Consider the following 26,553-nt stretch of genomic DNA (forward strand, 5'->3'; position numbering starts at 1 on the left):
CCCTCCGGTCCAAAGATCTCCCCACCTCTCGCTGGCAGGATGTGCTCACTGGTGCCCTACACTCCATCCACTCCCTCCTATGCACCACGACCAATGCCACCCCCCATGAAAGGATGTTCTCTTTCCCGAGGAAATCTGAATCGGGTACAACCATACCGGCATGGCTCACAGTTCCCGGTCCAGTCCTTTTACGACGCCATGTCCATTACTCTAAGAATGACCCCTTGGGTGACCGAGTGACTCTGCTCCATTCGAACCCTCATTATGTCTACATTGAGTACCCGGACAGACGGGAGGACACAGTCTCAGTAAGGGACCTAGCCCAAGCTGGATCAGGCGCTGCAGTGCCTTTAACTCAACCTCCCCCTATTCCTTCTCCCCCAGGTCATGTGCTTGAACAGAGGGATCAGCATCACTCCACCAGCTCAGGCCATCTGTCAACAACGCCGTTGGGGAATTGAGTGAAGCAGTGGCTGCACCTAGTGACACGACTTCAGTGAACCCAATCGCGGTGCCACGGCGGTCACGCCAGATGGTCAGGACCCCTAACTGGTACAGCCCCTAACCTCCATCCACCCTGGGGTCGATTCTCAAAGAAGGGGTGAATGTGATAGTACAGATTCTATCACCAATGTGTATATGTAAATACGTACAGATGGTAGTGTAGGATGACTGTGATTGGCTGAGAGTGTAGCCACACCTACTGGCAGGTCTTAAAGGATTGCTCCTAGCCAGATCATGTCATTCTGGACTGGTCGACCGACTTGTGATATGCTCCAGTCTTTTAGTTAATAAAAGTCTTGGTTTAGATGAACAAGTCTTTGGTTCTTTCGACGCGCATTACACCCCGTACGTTTTGAAGGGTGGGAGGAAACTGGAGCACCCAGAGGAAACCCTTGCAGACACTGGGAGAATGTTCAAACTCCTTACTCATAGTGCTGGAGTCGAACCTGGGTCACTGGTGCTATAATAGCGTTGCACAAAGTTTGTGGGGGCACTTGACCTCAAATGCCCTGGGCTTTCTACAATTTGAATACTGTATCCAGTTTTTATATTTCAGGGCAATCCTATTGGACTAACAGGATTAGGAGTGGCTTACCTTCATGGAAAAGGAGTACAAGTGGTAAGATTCCTGCTGTAAAAAGTCAGACATTATCAAAGAAACTTTTTCTTTTGCAAATCTGATCCACAGGAGTAAAGAGAGTGATTTTTAAAACATTTAGCTTTAAACTAAATTTTACAGATTGGAGGGGGATGGATAAAATGAAAGAGGAGTGTGGATAAAGTAAAAGCAAAATTTAAAAAAGAGAAATAAAAGTAGAGGGGATGAAAGTCAAGTACAAAAGAAGCAAAGATTACCAGATTTTAAAAGAGCACTTTATCTGAATGCATGTTCTATTTGAAACACGGTCAGTAAACTTGCGGCACAAATCAGTACAAAGCACTATGATTTAGTGGCCATTACAGAAATGTGATTCCAGGGTGGAGAGGATTGAGAATTATATATCCAAGGATATCAGGTAATAATAAAGGACAGGCAGGAAGGTAAGGGAGGTGGGGTAGTTAAGGATGAGATCAGGGCAGTAATGAAAGATGATGTAAGATCTAAGGAGCAAAATGTTGAATCTATTTGGGAAGAGATTAAGGGGAAAAAAAATCACTGATGAGAGTTGTCTATAAGCCACCCAATAATAACATTAGAGTGGCACAGGCAATAAAACAAGAAATATCAGAGGCATGTAAGGATGAAACAGTAGTTAACATGGGGGTCTTTAACATGCATATAGACTAGGTGAATCAGGTTGGTCGATGCAACCTTGAGGAGGACTTCATGGAATGCATCCATGATCACTTTCTTGAACAGCATTTTATTGAACTTACAAGGAAACATGCTATCTTCAATCTGTTCTGGTGCAATGAAACAGATAAAACTAGCAATCGTAGTTAGGGATCCTCTTGAAAAGAGTGATCACAGTCTGATGAAATACGAAGAAAACTATGAATGGATGAGGGAGGATTTGGCTAGGGTAGACTGGGAACTCAGGCTATACGGAGGCAGATTGAGGAACAGTGGAAAACTTCCAAAGAGATTTTTCATCGTGCTCAATAAAAGTATATTCCAGTTAAAAGCAAGGACAGCAGGGTGGGGGGCAGCCAGCCTTGGATAACTAAGGAAATAAAGGAAGGCATCAAACTAAAAGCACGTGCATACAAAGTCGCCAAGAGCAGTTGGAAACTGGAAGATTGGAAAATCTTTAAAAGGCAACAAAGATCCACAAAGCAAGCAATAAAGAGGGAAGGTGGACTATGAGAAAAGATTAGCACAAGATATAAAAATAGCAGTCAAAATTTTATAATTAAATAAAGCGCAAAAGTGTGGCGAAAGTGAAGGTTGGCCCCTTGGAAGATGAGAAGGGGGAATTGATATCGGGTAGAGGAAATGGCTGAGGCTTTGAATTATTACTTTATGTTGGTCTTCACAGTGGAGGACACCTCAAACATGCGAAAGACAGATGTTATGGACGAGATGGGAGGTGAAGACCTGGATGTAATAGCTATCACTAAAGTGGTATTACTCAGGAAACTTGAGGTTCTAAAGATAGATAAATCCACTGATCCTAATGGATCCTAGAGTACTGAAAGAAATGGCAGAAGTTATAGTTGAGGTTTTGGTGTAATTTACCAAAATTCTCTGGACTCTGGGCAGGTCCCAATGGATTGGAAGAAAGTGAATGTCATTCCACTATTCAAAAAAAGATGTAGGCAAAATGCAGGGAACTATAGGCCAGTTAGTTTAACATCTGTAGTTGGGAAAATGCTTGAAGCTATCATTAAATAAGAAAGAACAAGGTATCTTGAATGAAATGGATTCATCAGGCAGACACAGCATGGATTCAGCAAATGCAAGTCTTGTTTGACAAAATTACAAGAGTTCTTTGAGGATATAATGAGCATGGTAGGTAGAGGGGAGCAGATGGGTTTTGTTTACCTGGATTTCCAGAAGGCATTCGATAAGGTGCTGCATAAAAGTCATACAGAAGATAAGGATGCATAGAGTGAGGGATGATGTATTAGTGTGGATAGAGGATTGATTAATTCATCGAAAACAGAGTTGGGATACAGGGGTGTTTTCCTGGATGGAAACTGGTGGTGAGCGATGTGCCGCAGGGGTCGGTGCTGGGCCCACAACTGTTCACAATATGCATAAATGATCTGAAAGAGGGGACAATGTAGTGTATCTAAGTTTCCTGAAGACACTAAATTGAGTGGAAAAGCATATTGTGCAGAGGACACTGAGACACTAGATAGGTTAAGTGAGTGGGCAAGGGTCTGGTAGATGGAGTACAGTGCTGGTAAATGTGAGATTATCTACTTCAGAAGAAAAAAATGGAAGATCAGGGTATTATTTAAATGGCAGACAATTGGAGCATGCTGCCATGCAGAAGGACATGAGGGTGTTGGTGCACAAAACGCAAAAGGTTGGTTTGGCGGTGCAGCAGACTATCATGGCAGATGAAATGTCAGCCTTCATTGCTGCAAGGAGGTTATGCTGCAAAGTACTGGTGAGCCCACATCTAAAGTACTGCATGCAATTCTGGTCTCCTTATTTGAGGAGGGTGGTGCAGAGCTGGTTCACTAATTTGATTCCAGAGGTAAGGGGGTTAGGAGAGATCGAGTTACCTGGGACTTGCTGGAATTAAAAAAAAATTAAAGGGGATCTAAGAGAAACATAAAATTATGAAAGGCAAAGATAGAGGTAGGTAAGTTGTTAACATGGGTGGGGGACACTGGAACTCGGGGTCATAGCCTCAAGATTCAGGGTAGTAGATTTAGGACAGAGATGAGGAGGAACTGCTTTTCCAAGGGAGTGGTGAGTCTGTGGAATTTACATCCCCTTGAAGCTGCGGTGGTGACTTCAGTAAATATATTTAAGACAAGGTTGGATAGATTTTTACATAAGTAAGGGAATTAAGGGATATGGGGAAAAAGCAGGTAGGTGGAGATGAACCTATTATCACATCAGCCATGATCTCATTGAATGGTGCAGCAGGCTTGATGGGCCAAGTGGCCTACTCCTGCTCCTATTTCTTATGTTCTTATATTCTTATTTCAGGATTATGAGGAAGCATTTAAATATTTCAAGAAGGCAGCAGATGAGGGATGGGTCGACGGAGAGTTTCAACTAGGAGTTATACACTCTAGTAAGAAAAAGAAATGTATCGTTTTGATATATTATTCATTCTAAGTGTTATTTAGAGTCATCACATTTTACAGCATGGAAACAGACCCTTCAACCCAACTAGTCCATGCCAACCAAGCTCATCCCATTTGTCTGCCCATATTAAAATGTCTTTTGAACATTATAATTGTCCCTGCTTCCACCATTTTTTCTGGCATCCCATTCCATATACTCACCATCCTCTGTGTGAAGAAGGTGCTCCTCAGATCCTTTTTACATCTTTCCTCATTCATCTGAAATCCATCCCTGCTAGTTTTGCCTATACTGAGGAAAAAAAAATCAATGACTATTTACTTTATCTATGCCCCACATAAATTTATGAACTTCTAAAATGTTCCTCCTCAGCCTCCTATACTCTAGAAAAAAAGTCCCAGCGATCTAGCCTCTCCTTGAAATTCAATCCTACTAACATTCTAGTGAATCTCTTCAGTACCCTTTCCAATCGAATATCTTTCCTATAGATGGGGGACCAAAATGGCACACAATACCCCAAGTGAAGTCTCACCAATGTCTTGTACAGTTGTTACATAACATCCCTGCCCCTGCATTTCATACCCTGACCAATCAAGGCAAGTGTGCCTTCTTCACCAACCTGTTTACCTGTGTCACCATTTTCATGGAACTATTTACCTGTATCCTAAAGTCTTTTTGTTTTCCAACACTTTCCAAGGCCCTCAAATTCACCATGTATGTAGGTCCTGCCCTAGTTTAAGTTATCAAAGTGCAAAAACCTTGTCTGAGGTTAAATTCCATCTGCCTTCCTTGGTCCATTTTCCCAGTTCATCTTGATCCCATTATGATTTTAGATAACCTTCTTACTATCCGCTACATCACAAATTTTGGTGTCATCTGCAAAAGTATTAACCATGGTAACTACATTGCCATCAAGTTTTTAATATCAATGAAAAACAACAATGGAACCAGCACTAATCCCTGCAGCACACCTGTGATTATAGGCTTCCAATTTGAATAACAACTTTCTTCTACCAACCTGTCTCCTACCCTCAAGCCAATTCCGTATTGTGTTGACCTGCTCACTCTCAATCTCATGAAATCCATTTACACAATATCTACTTCCCTACCCTCTTCAATCTTGGTCGCCTCTTAAAAAATTCAAATTTGTGAGACACTATTTTCCATGCACAAAGTCATGCTGACTATCCCTAACCAATCCTTGCCTTTCCAAATACAAGTAGATCCTGTTTCTCAGAATCCCCCTAGTAATTTACGTACAACTGGCATAAAGTTCCCTGACCTGCAGTTCCTTGGCTTATCCTTATCCTTTAAATAAAGGCACATTGGCCACCCTCCAGTCTTCTGGCACCAACTATGCTTAACAATGATGCAAATATCTCTGTCAGTGGCTACTGTGATTTCTTTGTTAGATTTCCATAAAGTCATGGGACACTCATGATCTATCTTTATGCATTTTATGCACCTCCCCTTCTGTTGTATGGACTCTCTTCAAGACATCACAGTTTGATCTTCTAAATTCCCCTGCCTCCATGTTTTGTCACTGGTAAATACAGATGAGAAATACTTGTTTAGGACATCATCCATCTGGTAGCTCCATTTACATACAACTTTATTTTTCACTAGTTACAGTTTAGTCTTTAATACTTGTAAAATCTCTTTGAATTCCACTTTATTTACCAGAACAAGTTCTACTTCTGCCCTCCACCACCCCCCACCACCCTTATTTCCCTCTTTAGTGAACTTCTACATCCTCTATACTGATTGTTTTCTTATGAAGTGTAAGTAACAACACGGTTCATGAGGAGAGGTTACAATAAACTATTTACTATTATTTACAGGTTAGTGTGAGTTCTGTACATACCAGCCATACCACAAGTATGGAGGCTGCAAAACAACTGCAGCATGTGCAGCGTGTCTGGTCTACATCCCCTTTCTTGAGTAAACCCCAACATAACACGGTTTGTAAGTTAACATTACACAATGAATGCAACCAACATGGCTCAGTCTTTGTACTTGGGATTCGGTTTACAGGTATGCCTAGCACGCATCGTGTAGTAGCTCTCTGTGGAGGTAGAGGCCTGTGGTACCTCACCCTGAGAATGTGCACTGTCCATTATCTCAGGTGTGGCTACTGAGGGAGTACCATCATCTTTATGCTCACGTCCCATGTTCTGGTGTACAGTCTTGTAAGATCGCGTTGAACTGGGGCCAGCTCCCTTACAGGAAGGGAGTTTCTCCTGTACACTTTCCATTCCAATTGGACCTCGGCTTCTGGCAACTTTCTTCTACCATGCCAGTCTGGTCATATCCCTGTGGAGTTTGCATCCTGATGACTTGTCCCACTGTCAAAGGCTCAAGTGGACAGCTCGCCTGTCATAGAACTCCTTCTGCAGCAATCCCTTGCTCAACAGCTGGGTCTTGAACTGTGGTTTTCTCATTTGAGGCTCTAGATGCTCCTCAGACTCTGTACTGGAGACCCAAGTGTGGCGCCTCGAGGGATATTCCTCAGGTTAAGCAGATTGAGGAATACGTTCATTTTCTCCCTTTAGGGCTTTTCCATAAGCTCTTTCGCACTTCTTACATCTCTCTCAGCCAATTCATTAGACTGTGGGTATTCTGGGCTGCTGGTGATGTGAGCGAAGCCCTACTCTGCTGTGAAAAGCTGTAATGGTTGCTTCTGCTGGTGTGGCTTAGTGTTGTTGCCCACTGAGCTGGCGTGAACCTCTTGGTCAATGGTTTTGGTCATCCCAGGCCAAAACACTGTGTCCCTTGCCCTCTGTTGTGTTGCCTCTGCACCTATATGCCTTCTTTACGGGATGTTGACATATCTCTTCTGCAACGTTGGGAATCACAGCTCTCTGGCCTTTCATTACAACCCCTTCATCGATGAGCAACTCATCACAGAATGGGAAGTAGGGCCACACAGCTGGTAGCAGACTGCATTGCTTGTTTGGCCAACCTCCCTTGATGCAAGTGCCAAGGGTTTTTAAAGTAGCATCCTTTGCTGTGTGTCTCCTTAGCTCCTCTAGAAGAGATGAAGATATGTGAGTGACCAATATTATATCAAAATTGTCCTCCTCAACCTGTTGGACAGTGGAGTCTCTAGAGGCAAGAGACAGTGTGTTGGCTAGGTGCATCTGTTTCCGCACTTGTATACCAGGGTGGTTGAATTTATGAAGCCTTGCTGGTCTTACATGTATGGGCTTCTTCAAAATTGTGATCGGAGATGCTGATCAGACTCAATGGTCACTGACTTACCATAGGTATAGTCATTAAACTTGGAATAGGCAAAAACCACCGCCAACAATTCTTTTTTGATTTGTGCATACCTGGTCTCTGTTATCGGTGAGTGACCGTTTACCATAGGCCACTAGCTTTCCAGCTTGCAAGCATGCCGCACCGAACCCATACTACAAGGCATTATGGGTCAGCATTACTGGCTTTCAGATGTCGTAGTACAACTAAACTGCTGTGCACAACATGTCCTTCTTTAAAGTGTCAAAAGCATTTTGTTGCTTCTTGTGCCAAGTCCACTCCACGTCCTTATGTGTAACCTGCCTCAATGGATCCCTGAGTTCACTTGAGTTCGGGATGAACTTGACCAGGTAGTTAACTATACCGAAAAACCTCTGTAGGGCTGCAACGTGCCCTGGCACTGGCATCTCGGTGATTGCCTTTGTTTCCTAGGGGTTCACTTTCAGGCCTTCGCTGGTGAAAACATGGCCAACATTGCTGACCTAGTTCAGCTGGAACCTGCATGAGGGGGTTGAGCTTCAGGTTCATCTTTCTGGCAAGGTGGAGCACTTTTTTAGAATTGGTATCATGTTCTTCTATGTTCTTGCCGGCTACGAGTATGTCATTGACTATGACAGCAAAAATCTGTTCCATGGATCTCTGGAACACTTCACTGGCTGAATTAATTCCAAATGGCATTCACAGAAATCTGTTCTGAACGAAACTAGTGCTGAACGTGGTCAGTAATTATGATCTGCCAAAAGGAGTTCTTGGCATCTTGGACTGAGAATACGATCACGCCAGCCATTTGTGCAGCAACTTCTTCCACAGTGCATATCGGATGGTGTGGTCTCTTCAGGGCTGTGTTACAATCCTGCAGGCTAATGCATATCCAGATTTTTTGCCCATCCTTCTTGTTGGTGGCTACCATGGTGGACACCCATTTGCTCAGCTCTGAAACCCGAGTAATCTCTCCCAACTCCTGCATTCAGTCCAGCTTGGCCTTGACTTTGTCCTTCATGGTATATGATGAACTGGACTAATCATAGATTTTACTTCCATGTCAAGCCTCATGCAATACGTTGCTAGCAGCCTCCCAAGTTTGTTTAAGAAGAGATCACTGTAATCCCAGAAAATTTCTTGTGACAAATCGTCTTCAGAGGGGCATATCTGGTGATGATCTTGTCTACTAAACGAGACAAGTCCCATGTCCATACATACTCTTAGGCCAAACAGAAGCATAACATCCTTGTGGACAACGAAGAACATCTTTAAATGTAAATGTCTTTGTAAGTAGCATCACAGCTTCACCATGCCAATGGTTTTGATCTTGCTGCCCCATATGCCTTTCCATCATGATATTGGTCTGTGGATTGCATACTTCTCTATATTTCTTTTTCAAACACTTGGGACTGAGAATCAGTTTGCTGAACCAAGAATCAGCTCCCCTTCACACACTTCACTTGCATAAACAAATGATCTCTTCCTCTTTATGGCTGCCAGACCTGCCATATTTAATAAAATGTATGCTCTGGTGCTGGCAGGCTTGTTACTAAGCACTGCCGCAATAAATATATTGTACTCTTGTTCGAAAATATACCATTTCTTGGCAACGTTACCCTCAAAGATGAGTGGGTCAGGTTATCTGAAATCCATCCACCAGAGTGACTGCTGCTTCATGGTGCTGGTTCCTCACTTTGAAGTCAACTGGGAAGCCTCACTCGCGATCCCAATTCTGACACCATGTTTTCTTACATGGTGTAAATAACGACACAACTCCATGAGGAGAGGCTACAACAAACTATTTATTATTATTTACAGGTTAGTGGGACCTTTGTACATACCGGCCGTACTGCGCCTGGACTCCATAGAAATAACCACCCACGCCCATGGAGCTCGCCATGTGCAGACCACTACTACGAGTACGGTGGCTGCAACACTACTGCAGCAGGTGCAGTGTGACTGGTCTACACTGATCAAAGGACTTGCTTGATTTCAACTGTCTATAACTGGCATATGCCTCCTCTTTGTCTTGACCTTAATGTTTCTGGTCATCTGGGGTTCCTTAATCTTGCCAGGGTTGACCTTCACTCATATAGGACTATTGTTTCCACTTTCCAGATGCCCCTTTACCTGTAAACAACCTCTCCCAGTCAATCTTTTTAAGTTCCTGTTAAATGCCATCAAAATTTACCTGGCCCCAATTCAGGACTTGAAGATCAGCCCTATCTTTTTCCCTGACCAATGGAGTTATGGTCACTGGCTCCAGTGTTCTCCAAGTTACACCTCAGTCTCTTGCTATTCAACTGTGCACTGTGAGAATTTCAATCAATACATGGGAAGTTGAATTCACCTACTGTTATGACCTGATTATTTCCAGTTGTTTGCGATCTCCCTTCACATTAGCTCCTTTGATTCCTGATCACCATCTTATTTCTAAGCTTCGTCCATTGAGCCTCAATGGACAACACCCCCACCAAGAATATCCTCAGTAATACTGTAATGTACTCCCACCTGTCTTTCTTCCACCTCTATTTTGCTTTTAACAATTGTACCATGGAGCGTTCAGCTGCCATTACTAACCCTCTCTCAGCCATGTTTCTGTTTAAAAAAAACTTGTAGGTTCTGATAGCTCAGTGGTTAGAGCACTGGCCTTATAAATGAGGGGTTGTGACTTTGTTCTCCAGAATGGAGGACCATCGCCTTCCCAAGATCGTGTTATATGGCGAGCTCTCCACTGGCCACCGTGACAGAGGTGCACCAAAGAAAAGGTACAAGGACTGCCTAAAGAAATCTCTTGGTGCCTGCCACATTGACCACCGCCAGTGGGCTGATAACGCCTCAAACCGTGCATCTTGGCGCCTCACAGTTTGGCGGGCAGCAACCTCCTTTGAAGAAGACCGCAGAGCCCACCTCACTGACAAAAGGCAAAGGAGGAAAAACCCAACACCCAACCCCAACCAACCAATTTTCCCCTGCAGCCGCTGCAACCGTGTCTGCCTGTCCCTCATCGGACTTGTCAGCCACAAACGAGCCTGCAGCTGACGTGGACTTTTTACCCCCTCCATAAATCTTCGTCCGCGAAGCCAAGCCAAAGAAGGGAAGAAGGTGTCTCATTATAGACAACACTTTCTAAGTTCTAGTATTTCAAATTTCAAAAGGTGTCCTCTTCAAGGAAACATGAGTGATGATATTCTGAATTATTATCTTATTAATCCAATAAACCAAACTTTGTAGACGAAGCTTTAAGTAGCTTTAATTCATTGATAAAACAGATGAACATTTTGCATAACTTCGCATTGAGATTTTCAGAACAATGAATAAACAAAGCAGACTGTATAATGATATAACAATATTTAACTTTAAACAGATATAAAAAAAAATAAGATGATATAAGATGAAATTAAGATAAATTAAGATAAATTCAAAGAAAAGTATCTTGAGGTCACGTCTCTGTCATGGTTAATCGAAGAATGAGGTGCAAGCTCTAGGACCGCCCAGATATTATGACATATGATGTCATAGTCTCTATAGTAATACTGCAAACAATACTTTCTTAAAAGGATAGGCACAAAATTAACTAAGAATCAAAAACACAAGGTTTTAACCTTTACACTCATTTCTATGAGGGGTGCTAGACAAAGTAGCGACTCTGTCTTCCTTATGATAGACAAAGTTAATGAATTTCATGTACGTTACATTCTAAATGTAGTATTATGTGATCATAATGGAACCTTTGTACCTTAAGTTAATATACACTTTCCTTTATTACAGGTGGCCTCGGTGTAAAGAGAGACTATAAGTTGGCTGTTAAGTATTTTCACCATGCCTCTCAAGCTGGACATACCTTGGCTTTGTATTATCTAGCTCAGATGTATGGAAGCGGAACTGGAGTGGTCAGATCCTGCCTTACTGCTGTTGAGGTGATAGAAACAGTACAATTAATTCTAATATAATCACTAGTTAATTTGAATGGTATAATAGGAAAGAAAGTGAACAGGTTCTCAATCTTATTCTTTGCAGACATGCAATTCTTTGTGCCATTACTTCTAACTGTTGAACTGCATTATCTTTCGCTGGCACTTTGTGAAGATGAACCAGCAAAACTTGAGAATATTTATTTAACTTTGCATTCTATACCATTTTGTTTACTTTGTAATAACACACACACACATAACATCAATCGGGATGCAAAATACTTTAAATAATTCTCCCCCAGGGACTAATGTTTCCAATGTGAATTTATTGCTTTCTATGGGCTGTACATGCAATGTGTGCAAAAGTGAGATATACACTTCACCTTACTTTTGTGGTAATACACGACGAGCCTATTGCAGGGGGTGACCTATGTACCTGCAGAAGATCACACCCGGTCGGCTGCCAATCATAAGTTGGGATATAAGCCACATCCGGCCCCTCGAGGTCAGTCACTCAGAGTTGCAGCTGACTGCAGCAGAAGACTTTAAGTAGAATTAAGCCTGTTGTTCAGTCTTTTTGAATCTTGTGTCTGCTTACTGTCACCACAGTGCATCACAAATTTTGATACCAACAACCCTCTTCCTCTTTTGCAAACAGGTACAAGGATGCCGACAAACAGTAATGTCTAAATTGGTAGTTTATTTTCAAAAGTGCACCTCTCCCTAATATTGCATAAGAGAGGCAGCCTAGATTTTAGTGCTCTAAATCCTGCTCTAAAACCTTCTGATGAAGAAGCAAGAAGCAACTGAAATGCATTTATAAAGGAATTAGCTATTTTATTCTTCTGATCGTCATTACAACTCTTATGGGCACAAAGAGCTAACTTACTTAGATGGAAAGGTCCTGTTCCACCCACTAGTACTCAGTGGTTATGTCATATCACGTCTTAATTTAGAAAAGATCAGGTGTTCTGCAATGTATGCTAACACTAATCTCCCTAAAACTTGAAGTCCTTTTATGGAGTATTTTCATGCTCATTAAATCAGTTTGCCTTGATCGTGGAATGTATTTATTTATGTCCATGGTTTTTCCTTCAGGTAGAAATGTTTTATACATTCAGCAGAACTTTACCTTTACCTTTATGTCAAAACATCCCAGGTTTTTTTGGTAGGGGGTTAGAGTTCTTTTCTTTTTTAAATTTTTTTTGTCATTTTGACAACATTGTATGGGAAGGAGTATATTGTTATTATTTATTATTTTGGAAATTTATTTATATTCTTCATATTTGGTCGCCTTGTATTCTCTGTACAATGTGTGCCTGCTATGTTAAACTCAGCAAAAAGATTGAAAGAAAGAAATTAGTGCAGGAAAGCACCCTTGTTAATTTATTAATACTTTGGGTCTTGAAGTCTTCAGTTCCAGTACTATAATGACACAATTGTACTGAGTATTTTCATTAATCTGTTTAATATTCAATAAATGTACATATTGCTTTTTCCCTGGGACACTTCATAAATTCTAAACAGAGAACCAGTGACATGCTCTGTGTCACTTCCACAATTCTATGTTGTGTTCCATGGTACTTCCATAAGACTGCCTCTGGTCCCCATTCATTGGTAAGGACTGCACCAAAATAAATAAACACCACTTATACAGTGGCCAGTAACCTTGACCACACAAAAAACATCAAGTTTTAAAAGCAAAAACAAAATTAATATTAATTGCAGTTTTCTTAGAAATACATTTGGAATAACCAAGGTACTGTAGGTATTTTAGTAGTTTATAATAAAGAATGTTTCTGTTGCACAAGGAGATTGAATCAGTCCCTGGTCACATCTCTCATTTTCTTCACATAGTGAGAAAATGCACTGTAAATTAAATATCTAGAAAATATTTTTGTTTCTAGATCTGCATAATTTTGAATTTCATAAATTCTAATTTTATGCTTTTTATCCCCTTGAAGTCATAACATCGAGTATACAATATAGTGGGAGACATTATATTAAATCAGTCTAACTTTTGTTTTGAAATTATGTTTGATTCTAAATCCACAGTTGAACTCGATCATCTAATTATTTTCAGTTTTTAACTTATCAAGGCTACCCTTCTTCCTTTAGCTTTACAAGAAAGTTTGTGAACAAGGTCAGTGGACTAAGAGGTTCTTATCTGCATATTTTGCCTACAAAGAGAATGATATAGATTCTGCCTTCCTTCAGTATTTATTTGCTGCAGAACAAGGATATGAAATGGCTCAAAGTAACGTAGCCTACATTCTAGAATATGGTAAATTTGAAAACGATATTTCAGATTCACAAAAATATTACTTTAAGTTGATTAGAAATAAACTCAGTGAAATGTATTTGTTTTTAAAACAGAACAACCGGCACTCATCTCAATAACTGATTGCTATCAAGTGGCATTAATATACTGGAACCGAGCAGCAGCTCAAGGTACAGGTGTAGATATAAGGTACATTACAGAAAACTGTCAAATAATAGGAAACATCTTTTTAATTTCAGGTTGTTTTTCGTACCCCATAAGTATGCTGGCTTGCATAATAAAATGAATGTACTAATAAAAGCATATCACAAATTTCCTGAATAGAAAATAAGTAATTGAACAATGCCAAATGTAGATTTGCATGTCTGATTTATTTCCACAATTATCCAGAACACAGATATATTCGTGGTGTTTGACACGAATACTTTTGTTTAAATCACTGAACAATTTTTAAATTTATATTTTCCATGTTCAGTCACCTTGGATTCTTGTAGTCTAAACTAATGGTGTATTATTTTCAGTTAATGGCCTCAAATTATTGTATAATATGCTTTTAACTGCAAAGGGCAACTCACTGATCATCAAAAGTTAATAACGAGGGGGTTTGTTTCAAGTAAAATCATTGAAACCCATAAATGTATCTGGCATCAAAATTTTTCATTGTTACTAACACTTCACTAAGGTTGGAAACTTCATCTCATCATATGATCCTCTACTAAAATTCTTTTAATTGGTTATGATGAAAAGCCTAGGAAAAGCTTCATCTATTCCCAGACAAAACTGTAAGTACTTATGGACCTTCCTGGAGTGTATTTACTAATTGTCACAATGGTGTAACTGATAATTGTACTCAATTTCCATCTCCCAAAAGCAGAGGTTGATCGATTCTTGATTACTCAGGGTTTCAAACATCTTGGGAAGAAGGCAGGAGAATGGATGAGGAGGAGAAATGCATTAGCCATGATTTGAATGGCAGAGTAGACTCCATGGACCTACATCTGCTCCCAAGTCTTAAGGCCTCTCATTTTCAAATCTTTTTCATTGTCCATCTAAGCTTTTGCTTTATTCAGTTATCCCCTACTTCGGTGGTAGAAGCAACGGTTCTATATTCCAGTGGCCCAGCTCCCCAATCATAATAATGTATACATTGCCACTGTGAAGCCTCCACACAAATCCAGTGGTCGTGGCTATCCCTCGGAGTTGAGGATGGACTTCATTCCATTTTCCACAGAGTGAAGACACCTGTACGTGTATTTATTTAACGTGTACTTAATGTTGCACTCCAAGAGGCACACGATACTTCACATATCAATCAACTAATTCTAATAGCGTGGAAACCACGACCATTGGAGATTATGGATTTGTTGCAGCCTCCGTCCGCCTTCACAGCCATCGAGTTCGAAGTAACTTTGTCCACCTGTTCTACTGTTGAGGTCTTGGTTGTTCTTTGTCAGGGACTTCACTCTCAACCTTACCACCATGGGTAGCCCGACCAGCAGCATAGCTCCAGGCGGCATCACTCTCTGGATCTCAGGACCGCACAAGCTTCTCCACCATGACAAGGTGACAATCCACTGAGAAGTCCACACAAATATACTTCTCTGAAAGGAGAATGTATGGCAACAAATGTGCAGGATTTAAAAATCTGATGATGCATCTTTTTTCATTGAAAAAAATCACAATTTCTGTCACATGGGAGCCTCCACTCTGTATACTTGGAATCACCTAATACTGAACACTCCCCAAGATGTCTACATCTTGCAACAAATCATTGCCCAAAGCAGTAGTCAGCTTCCAAAAATCAGTCAGTACTTATGTGGAAATCAAATTTGAAAAGATATGAGATGTAACTTGGTGACACGAAACGACAATGAGGAAGCAAGCGGACAGGAGGGAGATAGATCAGCTCATTGAATGGTGTAACGACAACAACCTTGCCCTCATTGTTAGCAAAACCAAAGAGATGATTGTGGACTTTGGAAAGCGGTCAGGAGAACACGAACCAGTCCTCTTCGAGGGCTCAGTAGTGGAGAACTTCAAATTCCTGGGTATCAACATTTCCAAGGATCTGTCTTGGAGCCTCCATGTTGATGCAATCACAAAGAAAGCTCATCAGCAGCTATACTTTGTGAGGTGTCTGAGTAGATTCGGTATGTCACCAAAAATTCTCGAGAACTTCTAAAGGTGTACTGGCATTCTGGCAGGTTGCATCACAAGCACCAACTCTCAGGACAAGAATAAACTCCAGAGGGTTGTTAACTCGGCCTGCAACATCACAGGCACCAGACTTCACTCCATCGAGGACACCTACATGAGGTGGTATCTTAAAAAAGCAGCCTTTATCTTCAAAGACCCCACCACCCAGGCCATGCCCTCTTCACTCTGCTATCATCGGGGTAAAGGTAAAGGAGCCAAACGACAAGCACACAATGGCACCTTCTTCCCTGCTGCCATCAGATTTTAAAACATTTATAGTAATGTCATAAAATGGTTATAACATGAATGTTTGCACCATGATGATGCCATAAAACACTGAATTTCATGACTTGTTCATGACAATAAATTTGGATTCTGATGTTTAATCTCAATATTTAATAATCTACCGCACTAAGTATGCAAAAAGACCATGGAGATGGTGAACATTCTGATTATCAACTTCCAAAATTCTTTAGATTCTGGAATTGTTCGTAAGGATTGGAGAATGTGACCCCACTCTAAGAATGGAGAAAGCTGGAAACTACAAATCTGTTTGTCAAATGTTGGAATATATAATAAAGGATGTAGTAATAAAACACTGTGAATAGAAACTAGAGTTTTGACAAAAACTGTGGTGGAATCATTGGCGTGGTGTATGTATAATTTCAGACGAACTGCACCATTAGCTTAGTAGGTGGCATGGTTAGTGTAGTGGTTAGCATTAGGTAAAATTGAGAGTCAAGTGGAGATGTATAGTGATTTCAAGGGGATTTATTCACATGCAGTGAGGGGCAGGTAGGAAAATATCAAATGTAATATGTGGAAAGATGTTGAGTTATTCACTTAAGTGAACAACCAGAAAAAAAGACTGCTTTATAAATGGAAATTGAATAACACTGATGCTCGAAGGAACCTTGATGCGTGTCTTTGTGCACAAGTCACTGAAAGCTGGCCTGGAAGTATAGCAAACAAATCAAAAGGAGAATATCTTGGCCTTTATTACCTTACTCATCTTAGTGAGAGCACACCTGGAGTACTGTGTACAAATTTGGTCTCCATTCACATAAATTACATACTTACCATGGAGGAAATGGAGCAAACATACAGAAATGTGGTTCCAGACAGTTTTGCCAGTTGAGATCGAGTTGACTAGGACATTCTTCTAGAGCTTAGAAGAAAGAGAAGTGATCTTATTAAATGTTACTAAATTCTTGCAAAGTTAACAAACTGGATGTAGGAAGAATGTTTCCTGATTGAAAGTATAAAATTAGGCATCAGAATCTCAGAATAAGAAGCAGGCAGTTATTAAACTGATATATTATTATTATTTTTCTTTTTAAAGTGAATCACAGCATTCCTACTTATAAGCAGACAATCAGAATGATAAATTATTTGGAATCTATGTTCAAATATTTTAGTTGGACTTTAAACCTGTATCTTGCTTGCTAGGATACCCATATGCCAGAATTAAACTGGGCGATTATTTCTTCTATGGTCGTGGAACAAAAGTGGATTACAAAACAGCTGCAATTCACTATCATTTAGCTGCTGAACAGAAACGCAGTGCACAAGCCATGTTCAACCTTGCATACATGTACGAACATGGTCTTGGGACAGAACAGGTATGAACCATTTCTGTCATCATAATGGAAATAATTTTATTGCAGTTTAATGTGCAATGAGCACTTTAGTTTTCAACGAGGGGCAAGGTTTAAAAGAAACCTGATGGGCACTTTCACATTTGTAGCTTTCACTTTCAGGGTTGTGGGTATATGGAATGAGTTACCAGAGGAAATGGCAGAGGCAAGGACAAAAGAATAATTGCCATGTTTAAGTCATTTAGACAGTACAGAGATAGGAAAGGTTGAGAGAGTGTAAGGTAAAAACATCATGAGATGGGACCGGAGAAGGAGTCACCCAGTACTAAGGAGTAACAGAATGCAGATGTGACCTTGTACACTCAAGATAAGCTTGGCACTAACAAGCTGATGAGCAGCAGACTAACAGTGAAGGGTAGCAACAGCTTATTCATTGGACAGTGTAATGGTATGATAATTTACTAAGTATGTGTCCTGAGGTATAAAAAAACACCACTTGCTGATATCAGGAGAATGCGCCTTCTCCAACTAACACTGTTAGTTGCAAGTGTTACAATCCGGTAATAAAGAACCTCGATTTCGACTCAGTCTGGTGTCTGACTCACTCATTCTCAAACAAAGCAGACCTAACAAGAGGTATGGGCTGAAAGCAGGCAAATGAGACTAGCTTGGACAGCATGGACAAGTTGGGCCAAAAAGATTCTTTTCATGCTGTAGAATTCTACAATTCTTGAATGTCTGGGTGGGTTACGGCGGCATCGAGCATGTTAATGTTCAATGTATTAGCCAAGAACTTACTATTGTCTAAAGCTTGCTTGTATAAATAATAGGGCTGGATTTGAAGGTAGAAATTATGGGATTTGCTATTTTGTCTCTTTGTTAAAGGAGAAAATTTAATAATTATGGGTAGGATGGTCAGGGAGAGATTATTTCTTTGTTTGGGAAATACATTATCTAACAAAATGTCATCAATTTACCTCAGATTTGAGGCAATTTTTCCCCTGAGGATTGTGCTTCTCTTCCTCATTGGAGGCAAAAACTGTTATTTAAAAAAAAACAGAATAGATGCTGGATTAGCATGGGGTAAAAGGTTATCACATGAAGTGATTGTATATTTGTTGTGATCTTAATAACTGGCAGACCAGTTCTGAGGAACCACGGATGCTGCTCTTGCTCCTAATTTATATGTTTGAGTAACCTAAGATTATTAGATTTTAAAATGTTCCTTGGATACGGATGTTACTGACAAAAATGCATTCATAGTCCGATATCGGCTTGACCACCATATCGAAACAAAATGTTCATGACAAATTTCATCCAAAGATTCAAGATAAAAATGAGGATTCTCTAATTTTCCCCTCATAAAACTTGACAGGAACTTGTACCCAAAATATTGCAGGTTTTCATCAAATCCAAATGGTATTTCAAATGTATATCCTTTTCTTTAGGATCTAAATTTGGCCAGAAGATTCTATGGTCTTGCTGCAGAAATGAGCACAGATGCACACTTGCCAGCTTTCCTTGCACTGCTCAAGCTCGATGCCATATATCTAGTCAACTTAGTTCAGTACACTCAAGTAAGTATGATTTACAATCAAAATAGCACACAAGGGTCAGAATTTGGTTTTTCTAGATTGAGTAAATAGAAGGAAGTGCAGCCGAACCACCCAACAAGAGCTAATTGCAGTTAGGTTTAGGTTGGGTCCTGTATATCAATAAAAAGATCAGGTACTCTTGAAATAAAAACAGAAATGCTGCATGTCGTCACAGGTCCAGCTATACCAATGGAGGTTAAAAGAAAACCAGCACAGCATTTCCATCAGTTCTTTTCACTTAGGATCAAGAGCATCTGCTTTTCAATAGCAAATATGATCTGGTTTCATTTATGTGACATTTATATATGTAAAAATATTGATACACTTCAGGTGTGGATTTGTTTTAATTGCATTTGGGTGGATCTATAATTAAAACCTAACTTTTGGGCTTAAAGGTTTATGGTCTCCATTGTTGATTGTCATTTCACCATATACATTTAATCTGGAAATCTATGCATTTAATTAAGACTTATGGAGATTTTTAAGTAATAAGGTTCAAAAGTACTTGTTAAGATTTAACAAGAATATATTGTTGACAACCTTTAAACAGTTTTCACTGGGACAAGGATGGTAGTTAGCACAACATAATTATACCATCAGTGACCCAGGTGTGAATCTGACCATTCTCCACAAAAGGTTTCCTCCAGGAACTTCAGTTTCCTCCAAAGATAGACAGGGTTCACAGGTTAATTGGTCACATGAGTGTATTTTGGTGGCACAGGCTTGTGGGCCAGAAGGGCCTGTTACTGTGCTGTATCATTAAATTAAAAAATTAAAGATTTATACTGAGAGATAATTACTTAACTAGAGATAAACTAATGCAGCTTTTTGATATTTTTCAGCTCAGTGAAGTATGGAAACAAATAAACATGGAGAGATTAATATGGCAGCATTGGGATCTATTCTTAATCATGATTTTGACTTTGCTTCTGGTACTTTTAATAACCTTTAGGCATGGATAAAACATATACTATGGGAGCTGTACTGTCAAATTTACCAATTGTTGATGCCAACAATTCTAGGGCGAAGAGAGTCTTCATGAATTGAACTTTTCTGTAACCTCCAAATAGATAAATGACTTTTGTTGCAAGCTTCAATCTAATGTAACAAATAACTTGAATGTGTATCATCATCTTTATCCTTGGTTTTTTCCTATCCAATGACAGACCTAAATTAACATGCAAGTTTATGCAATGTACACAAATAAGTCCTTGTTCATCAATTTAGTCGCAATAATACATGATCAAGAATGAAAAGGTTAATTAAGCTGCAATAAACAATTGCTGTAATGCAAATTTAACAACTGAGTGGAATTTTCTGATATGCAAGTTTATCTCCTTAGTGGACAATTCTAGGTAAGGTGAGATGCTGCAGGCATTCTTTTTCCGAAAGACTCAGTGCTTACAGTCCTCTCACACAATTCTGCAGTAGCAAGTGGAGGAGAAAGGAGTGGAAGGGGATTGAAAAACAATAATCAGTTTCCATTTACTTTCCTCTTTGCTTCTTTTAAAATCCTGTGGCATATTTCTTTCAGATAATATATTGACTTTTGAAAATACAAAAAGCCTCCCAAAACTGGTCTGTTCTCATGTTGCACAATATTTCTCTTTAATGACATTATTATTTCTATGATTTTTGACGATTTATATGGATTATTGTCCCCACAAAGCAATATTACATTGCTACTTGAAAACAGCATTCTACACAATTTACAATGTGGAAATTGAATGCTTAAAAAAGTCCCAATGTTCCAGAAACAGTGTGTTTGAATTAATCCTCAACTCACTTCAACTATCATGGAAACATGGTGAGTGAAAGAAACTTCAAAATGCACAATATGACTCTTATATGCAGTACATCTTTATCCATGAAATATACAAGAGTTTGAAAATGTATGGAGAGCACAAGGAAGAACCATTTATCTTTAACATTGTGTAAAAACATAGCCTGATCCAGTATGAAGAAAAATGGTTCAATTACAAAAAAAATCACATTTTTACTATTTACATTTATACACACAATATTCTATAGTAAAAGCATGAGTATGCCTGATTATTGGCACTTTTGTGGTGCCTGACCGGCAGATTTTCTGGATGACTGAATGTTGTTCTTATCACAAAATCAAAACTCTTTATCCTTTTTTATCATCAGTTCAGAGAGTTTTCCGATGTCACCAATTGATAATGTAGCTGAACCTCTCTTTGCTGGCTTAGCCTGAAACAAAGCAAATGTGATAAATGCAGAACACAGTACGTTAGCTATGGCACATGAACAAGGATATACAGCACCAATAATCTAGCTACACTGAAAAAGTACGCACCACCTTCACATTAATAACTTACTGAGAAAGTATGCTTTTGCAATGTGAGAATTGGTAATTAGCGACGTAAAAATTCCAAGATTCCTAAATGCTTCACTCTATTACTGATTTCCTGAGTTTCTTCATTTCCATATTAAGGGGAATATTTTAATTGGAATCTAAGAAATTATTTTCTTTAAATATCAAATACAACCAGAGCTATCTTAGTTGCAATGATCAACTTCATGGCTACCACACATTTCAGCGTACAAGTCAAGTTTTGAAACCCTCAAAAATATTTTTTTTAAAAATGGGAGTTGATTTATATGCCAGATATACTTTTGAGACCTTAAACTCAGCTTAAAAACTGCTGGATGCTAATTTGGCGTACAAGTCCCCATCAACAGCGCTGCAGCTCCACGACACCTCCCCATTGCTCGATGCCACCGTAACCCACTCAGACATCCAACAATTGTAGAGCCCAAGGTTGCCGCTCCTACCCACTAGGCCGAGGTTTCTGCTCATAGAAATTGCAATACATTGCAATGACTACTGGTAACTTTGACATGCACCATCATGAAGTGTACCAAGAGAGTAGTCATGGCAATGACTCACATTAATTGCATCTGACAAGACACCAATCAGTGATCCGCATGCCATTAAAAAAGATCCACAATAGATTTTCTTGGCCTAATATTCAGCCCTGAAACACCTGAACAACAAGGACACCAATGTCAGACTGCTATTATCAAATATAACTCAGCTTTCAACATACTAAAAGCAAACATCTTCATTTCCAAACGACATGACTCTGCTATTGGATCCATGACTTTCTATCCTGTGGGCTGCAATCTGTGAGGAATGGTGACAGCACTTCCTCCATAATCATTCTGAACACTGAGGCAACGTAAGACTATGTATTCACCCGTCTATTATACACCCTGTACAACCACAGGTAGGTTTCCAAACACAACTCCAACAAATTTGTGGATGACACCAATATTGTAGGCAGGATCTCTAAAAACAAGTCAGAATACAGAAGAGAAATAGAAGAACTTGAGGATTGGTGCCACGACATCAGCCTCTCTCACAATGTCAGCAAGATGAAACTGGTAAAAGACTTCTGGAAGAGAGACACTCTCCAGGTCATGTCAACAATCCTGAGGTGGGGATAGAGATCAATTTTAAGTTCCAAGCTGTAAACTTTGCCAATAACTCATCCTGGTCCACCAATATCATTGGATTTAGATTTGGTCACATGAAATAAGGAAGTAATAATCAAGATTTCCTTGAATTCCAGATGCAGTTTTAGGGTGAACACCACAGGACCAAAACCATTAGCTTCAATTTAAAAATGGGCGATTATAATGAATTGAAGTTGTATTTTTCAAGGTGCACTGGAATACCAGCAGAGAGAGAGGTCAGCAGTTGAACAGTAGCAGCTATTAGAATTGTCCCAATTAGAAGGAGAGATTCCATGAGGAAGCACAATTGGATATATTAAAATGAGGTCAAACGAAAATTGAACAGTAAGACAAACAAAGTGGCAAGGTCTGGTGTAGGGCAAAAGACTTAGAATATTTTAGGATCCATTTCTAATAGATTTTTTAAAAATTCACAGGACAGTTGAGAGAAAAATTCTATGTACTATCAAAACAAACCATAAAAGTGTTAATGGATATACAAATAGGAATGTAATGGCTAAGATAAACATGGGACCTCTAGAGCAGCTATTCTCAAAGAGGGCCCCAGAGCCTCCCTCCCCCCACCCCCATCTTGGGGGCCACAGCACATTTAACTAAAAGCCTCATTTTCTTTTCCCCAACATAACAAATATTTTAAACTTTTTTTTAATGTAGTTGGTAGGAATGAAGTGTGGAAGAAACCAAAACTTGACTGCTTCACAGGGAAACGGGGCCTATAAACTGAGCAGAGTCCGAGGGGAGCTGTCAGCCGGAAAAAGAGTTGAGAATGGCTGCTCCATAGAACACGTTGGGGAATTAATAAGAAACAAGGAAGTGGTGTACACGTTAAATCAGTTTTTGCAGAGATTTCATGATGGAAAACACTGCAAATTGCTCTAAGATAACAGATGTTCCAGTTTCAAATAACATGGAGGTAACTCATAAAATTCCCATTAAGGGATAAAGTATTGTTGAAATTCACTGGGCAAAAGGCAGGAAATCAGGGATACAGAGGAATTTGTAGATGCCGTTCATTAGATTTCCAAAAGATATTTGACACGGTGCCACAGAAGAGTCTGCTGCATAAAGTAACAGACTGTAGCACTGCTAAAGGCAGAGTTGCTGAAATAAATGCTGTCCACATCAAGCAAGTAAACCAGTAGCTGTCATTTATTCAAACCATGCACATTCCTTCTTAGGGGAGGTGACAGGCTCACGGGAGTGATGTCATAATGCTGCTGTGAGGCCTGGCCGTTCCCCTGGCAACGCATTCCTGCAGCCTGGAACTTGTGCATGGTGGTGGGAAAGCCCTGTGCCTTGCCGTGCTGGATGTTCACTACAGTAATTCAATCCATCGTGTGCAGGGTTGCCCCGGCCTGCTACAAGACCAAAATATTGGAGGAAATATGTTAGCATGGATTGGAAATAGAGAAAACAGAAAGCTGGAATAAATGGGTCCTTTTTAGGCTGCAGGGATGTTACTAGTGGAGTTCCTGAGGGATTGCTTCTTCACTCTCAATCATTCATTCTTTTCAATAATGACTTTGAGAAGGAAGCAACATGAAAAAAAGTTTCCAAGTTTGACAATGATAAGAAAATAGGTTAAAGGGTATGCGGTGATGAGGAAATTGATTTTGCAATGGGATGGAGATAGAGTGACTGGGCAAAAAGCTAGGAAATGGATTTTATTGTGGAGAAGTGAGAGGTCATGTACTCCAATAAGAGATTAATAAGAACATTATCTCAATAGTCAGAAGGAAAATGATAGCGTTCAGAGTGATCCAGAGTTCTAGTGTACGAATCGGAAGAAGTTAGCAGGCAGGCCCAACAAGTAAGGCAGCAAATGACATTTTGGCCTTTATTGCAAAGGGCTTTGAGTTTAAGAATTGAAAAGCTTTCTTGGAGTTGCACAAAGTCCCACATGTTCTGGGAATCCAGGAGCCTAATGGCTTGGGGAAAAAACTTGACCAATCTGGACATAAGGGTCCAGGTGCTGTAGTACCTCCTACCATATGGCAGAAGAAAGAGTAATTTACATGAGGGGTGTGTGGAGTCCTTCACAATGCTTATTGCCTTTTGCTTGCATCGGGTTTTGTAGATGTCCTTCATGGTAGGAAGAGAGCCCCCAATTATCTTTTCTGCTGACTCCATTATCCTCTGCAGGGTCTTGCAGTCTGAGGTGGTACAACTTCCAAACCAGGTGGTGATGCAGTTCCACAGGATGTTCTCAATACATCCTCTGCAGAATGCAGGGAGGGTGGGAGATTAACTTTTCTCAGCCTTTGGAGAAGGAGAGGTGCTGCTGGGCTTTCTTGGCTTTGGAGATGATATTAAAGGTCCAGGTGAGATTCTCTGCCAAGTGCACTCCAAAGAATCTGGTACTCTTCATGACCTCAACAGTTGAGCCACCAGCGAAGCCCTTCTGAAGTCGACAACCATCTCTTCTGTTTTATTTACATTCAGAATCAGGTTGTTGGGTCTTGCACAAGTCCATAACGACTACACGTCATCTCTGTAAGCTGAATCCACATTCTTACTAATAAAGCCCACCACGGTCGCGTCGCCAGCAAACTTGTGGTTCAAGCCACGTACAGTCGTGGGTCAGCAGAGTGAATCGCAATGGACTAAACACGCAGCCCAGGGGTGTGGGGCGTGCTCAGAGGATGGTCTTGGATGTGCTGTTACCGATCCGGACTGCTTGAGGTCTCCCTGACAGGAAGTAAAGGATTCAATTGCAGAGGGAGGTGTTTAGACCCAGAAGGGTCGACTTCCTTATCAGATACTGAGGTTTGATTGTGCTGAATGCTGAACTGAGGTCGATAAACAGAATTGGAACATACAAGTCCAGATGCTTTCACTGGTGGGGCAATCACAAAAGAGGTCAATGCTAAAAGTTAAGAGACCAGTCAATCAAAATTGAGATTTGTATAAATTTCTTCTGTCAGAAGGTAGTGAATCTCTGGAATTTTCTGTCCCACAGAGTGGAGACCAGATCGTGAAATATATTTAAGGTGAAGATTTAAAAAAAAAATTAGTTATACAGAATGGTAACAGGCCCTTCTGGCCCATGCCACCCAAATACTATGTAACCAATTAAATCACTTACCCTTGCATCTTTGGAACATGGAAGAAAACCCATGCAGACTGCAGAGAATATATAACCTCTTTAAAGACAGCTGAAGATTTGAACCTGCTGTAATAACGTTCCTCTAACAGTGAGACTAATCATGCTGTATGTAGATATATATTTAAAATAGAGGATTTAAGGATCTAGCACAGAAGAGCTAAGGATCAGCCATGACTATATGGGTTTGAGGGCCCATGTGGCCTTTTCCTACTTTCTTGTGTTACCCTAATCAGGCAGTAATAAGTCCAATGACAGAAACCCAAGCCCAGAAGCTGAGGCAGACAATAGTGTCACCTTTTTGTAATTAATGCATTTTCTGTCTCCCAGACCTTCATTAAAAATAATATGGAATTAAACAGGGTGACTGAAGACCTAACTTTTGAAAACCTGACTTAATGCAACTTCTCCAGATCTCGAGAGTATGGAATTCACAGCTCTACACCCAGAAACAACCTAGAAATCACCCACATAAAAAGCTGTTGCCTTCTCTAAACTCTCCGCCAAACAAGATCAAACCTCAAGCTATCACTTGTCACTAGGCCTTTTCAAACTGCCGTGTAAAATGGGGTTAACTGTTAGTGCCCCAGTTAAGCAGCAGTTAGAAAGAGTCCAACTGGGTCAACTTCAATAGAAACCAACCAGGTTCCCAACCTCCCTCTGAGATAGTCAGAGAACCCAGTTAAACTTATCTAGGCCTCGACCATGACTGAATTGAAAAAGAAAATGGCCGACCCACTTATTCCAGTGACATCAACACTTGCATGCGTGCGTCAATGCTTGAGTGCATCATCGGGCAGCCAGTATCTGAACATCCAGCAGTACTTCTGGTGAGTGCATGATGTGTCATTGCGGGGGCAGGATCCCCTTAAATTGCTGGGTTGGCGATTTAATGGGTTGATCCTCCTG

The 26,553-nt window shown here is 40.2% G+C and overlaps 2 protein-coding genes across 13 annotated transcripts in view; one reads left to right on the forward strand and one right to left on the reverse strand.

Moving 5' to 3' along the window:
* LOC138760764 (protein sel-1 homolog 1-like) overlaps positions 1-20,340 on the forward strand; it is a 107,923-nt gene extending 87,583 nt beyond the window's left edge. For all 12 annotated transcript variants that reach the window (XM_069931819.1, XM_069931811.1, XM_069931809.1 and 9 more), the window contains 8 exons: positions 1,061-1,123; positions 4,115-4,202; positions 11,225-11,373; positions 13,486-13,651; positions 13,744-13,818; positions 17,294-17,466; positions 18,891-19,019; positions 19,880-20,340. In XM_069931819.1, coding sequence (XP_069787920.1) covers positions 1,061-1,123; positions 4,115-4,202; positions 11,225-11,373; positions 13,486-13,651; positions 13,744-13,818; positions 17,294-17,466; positions 18,891-19,019; positions 19,880-19,999 — 963 coding nt within the window. In that variant the 3' untranslated portion in view covers positions 20,000-20,340. The remainder of the gene's footprint in view (positions 1-1,060; positions 1,124-4,114; positions 4,203-11,224; positions 11,374-13,485; positions 13,652-13,743; positions 13,819-17,293; positions 17,467-18,890; positions 19,020-19,879) is intronic.
* A 539-nt stretch (positions 20,341-20,879) lies between these two features.
* The window catches only part of ndufaf5 (NADH:ubiquinone oxidoreductase complex assembly factor 5), a 31,199-nt gene continuing 25,525 nt past the window's right edge, over positions 20,880-26,553 (reverse strand). Inside the window, exon 11 of the mRNA XM_069931827.1 lies at positions 20,880-21,251. Within this exon, the coding sequence (XP_069787928.1) occupies positions 21,159-21,251 (93 nt within the window). The 3' untranslated portion in view covers positions 20,880-21,158. The remainder of the gene's footprint in view (positions 21,252-26,553) is intronic.

This window comes from Narcine bancroftii, chromosome 4 (assembly GCF_036971445.1).
Source record: "Narcine bancroftii isolate sNarBan1 chromosome 4, sNarBan1.hap1, whole genome shotgun sequence".
Classification (NCBI taxonomy): Eukaryota; Metazoa; Chordata; class Chondrichthyes; order Torpediniformes; family Narcinidae; genus Narcine; species Narcine bancroftii.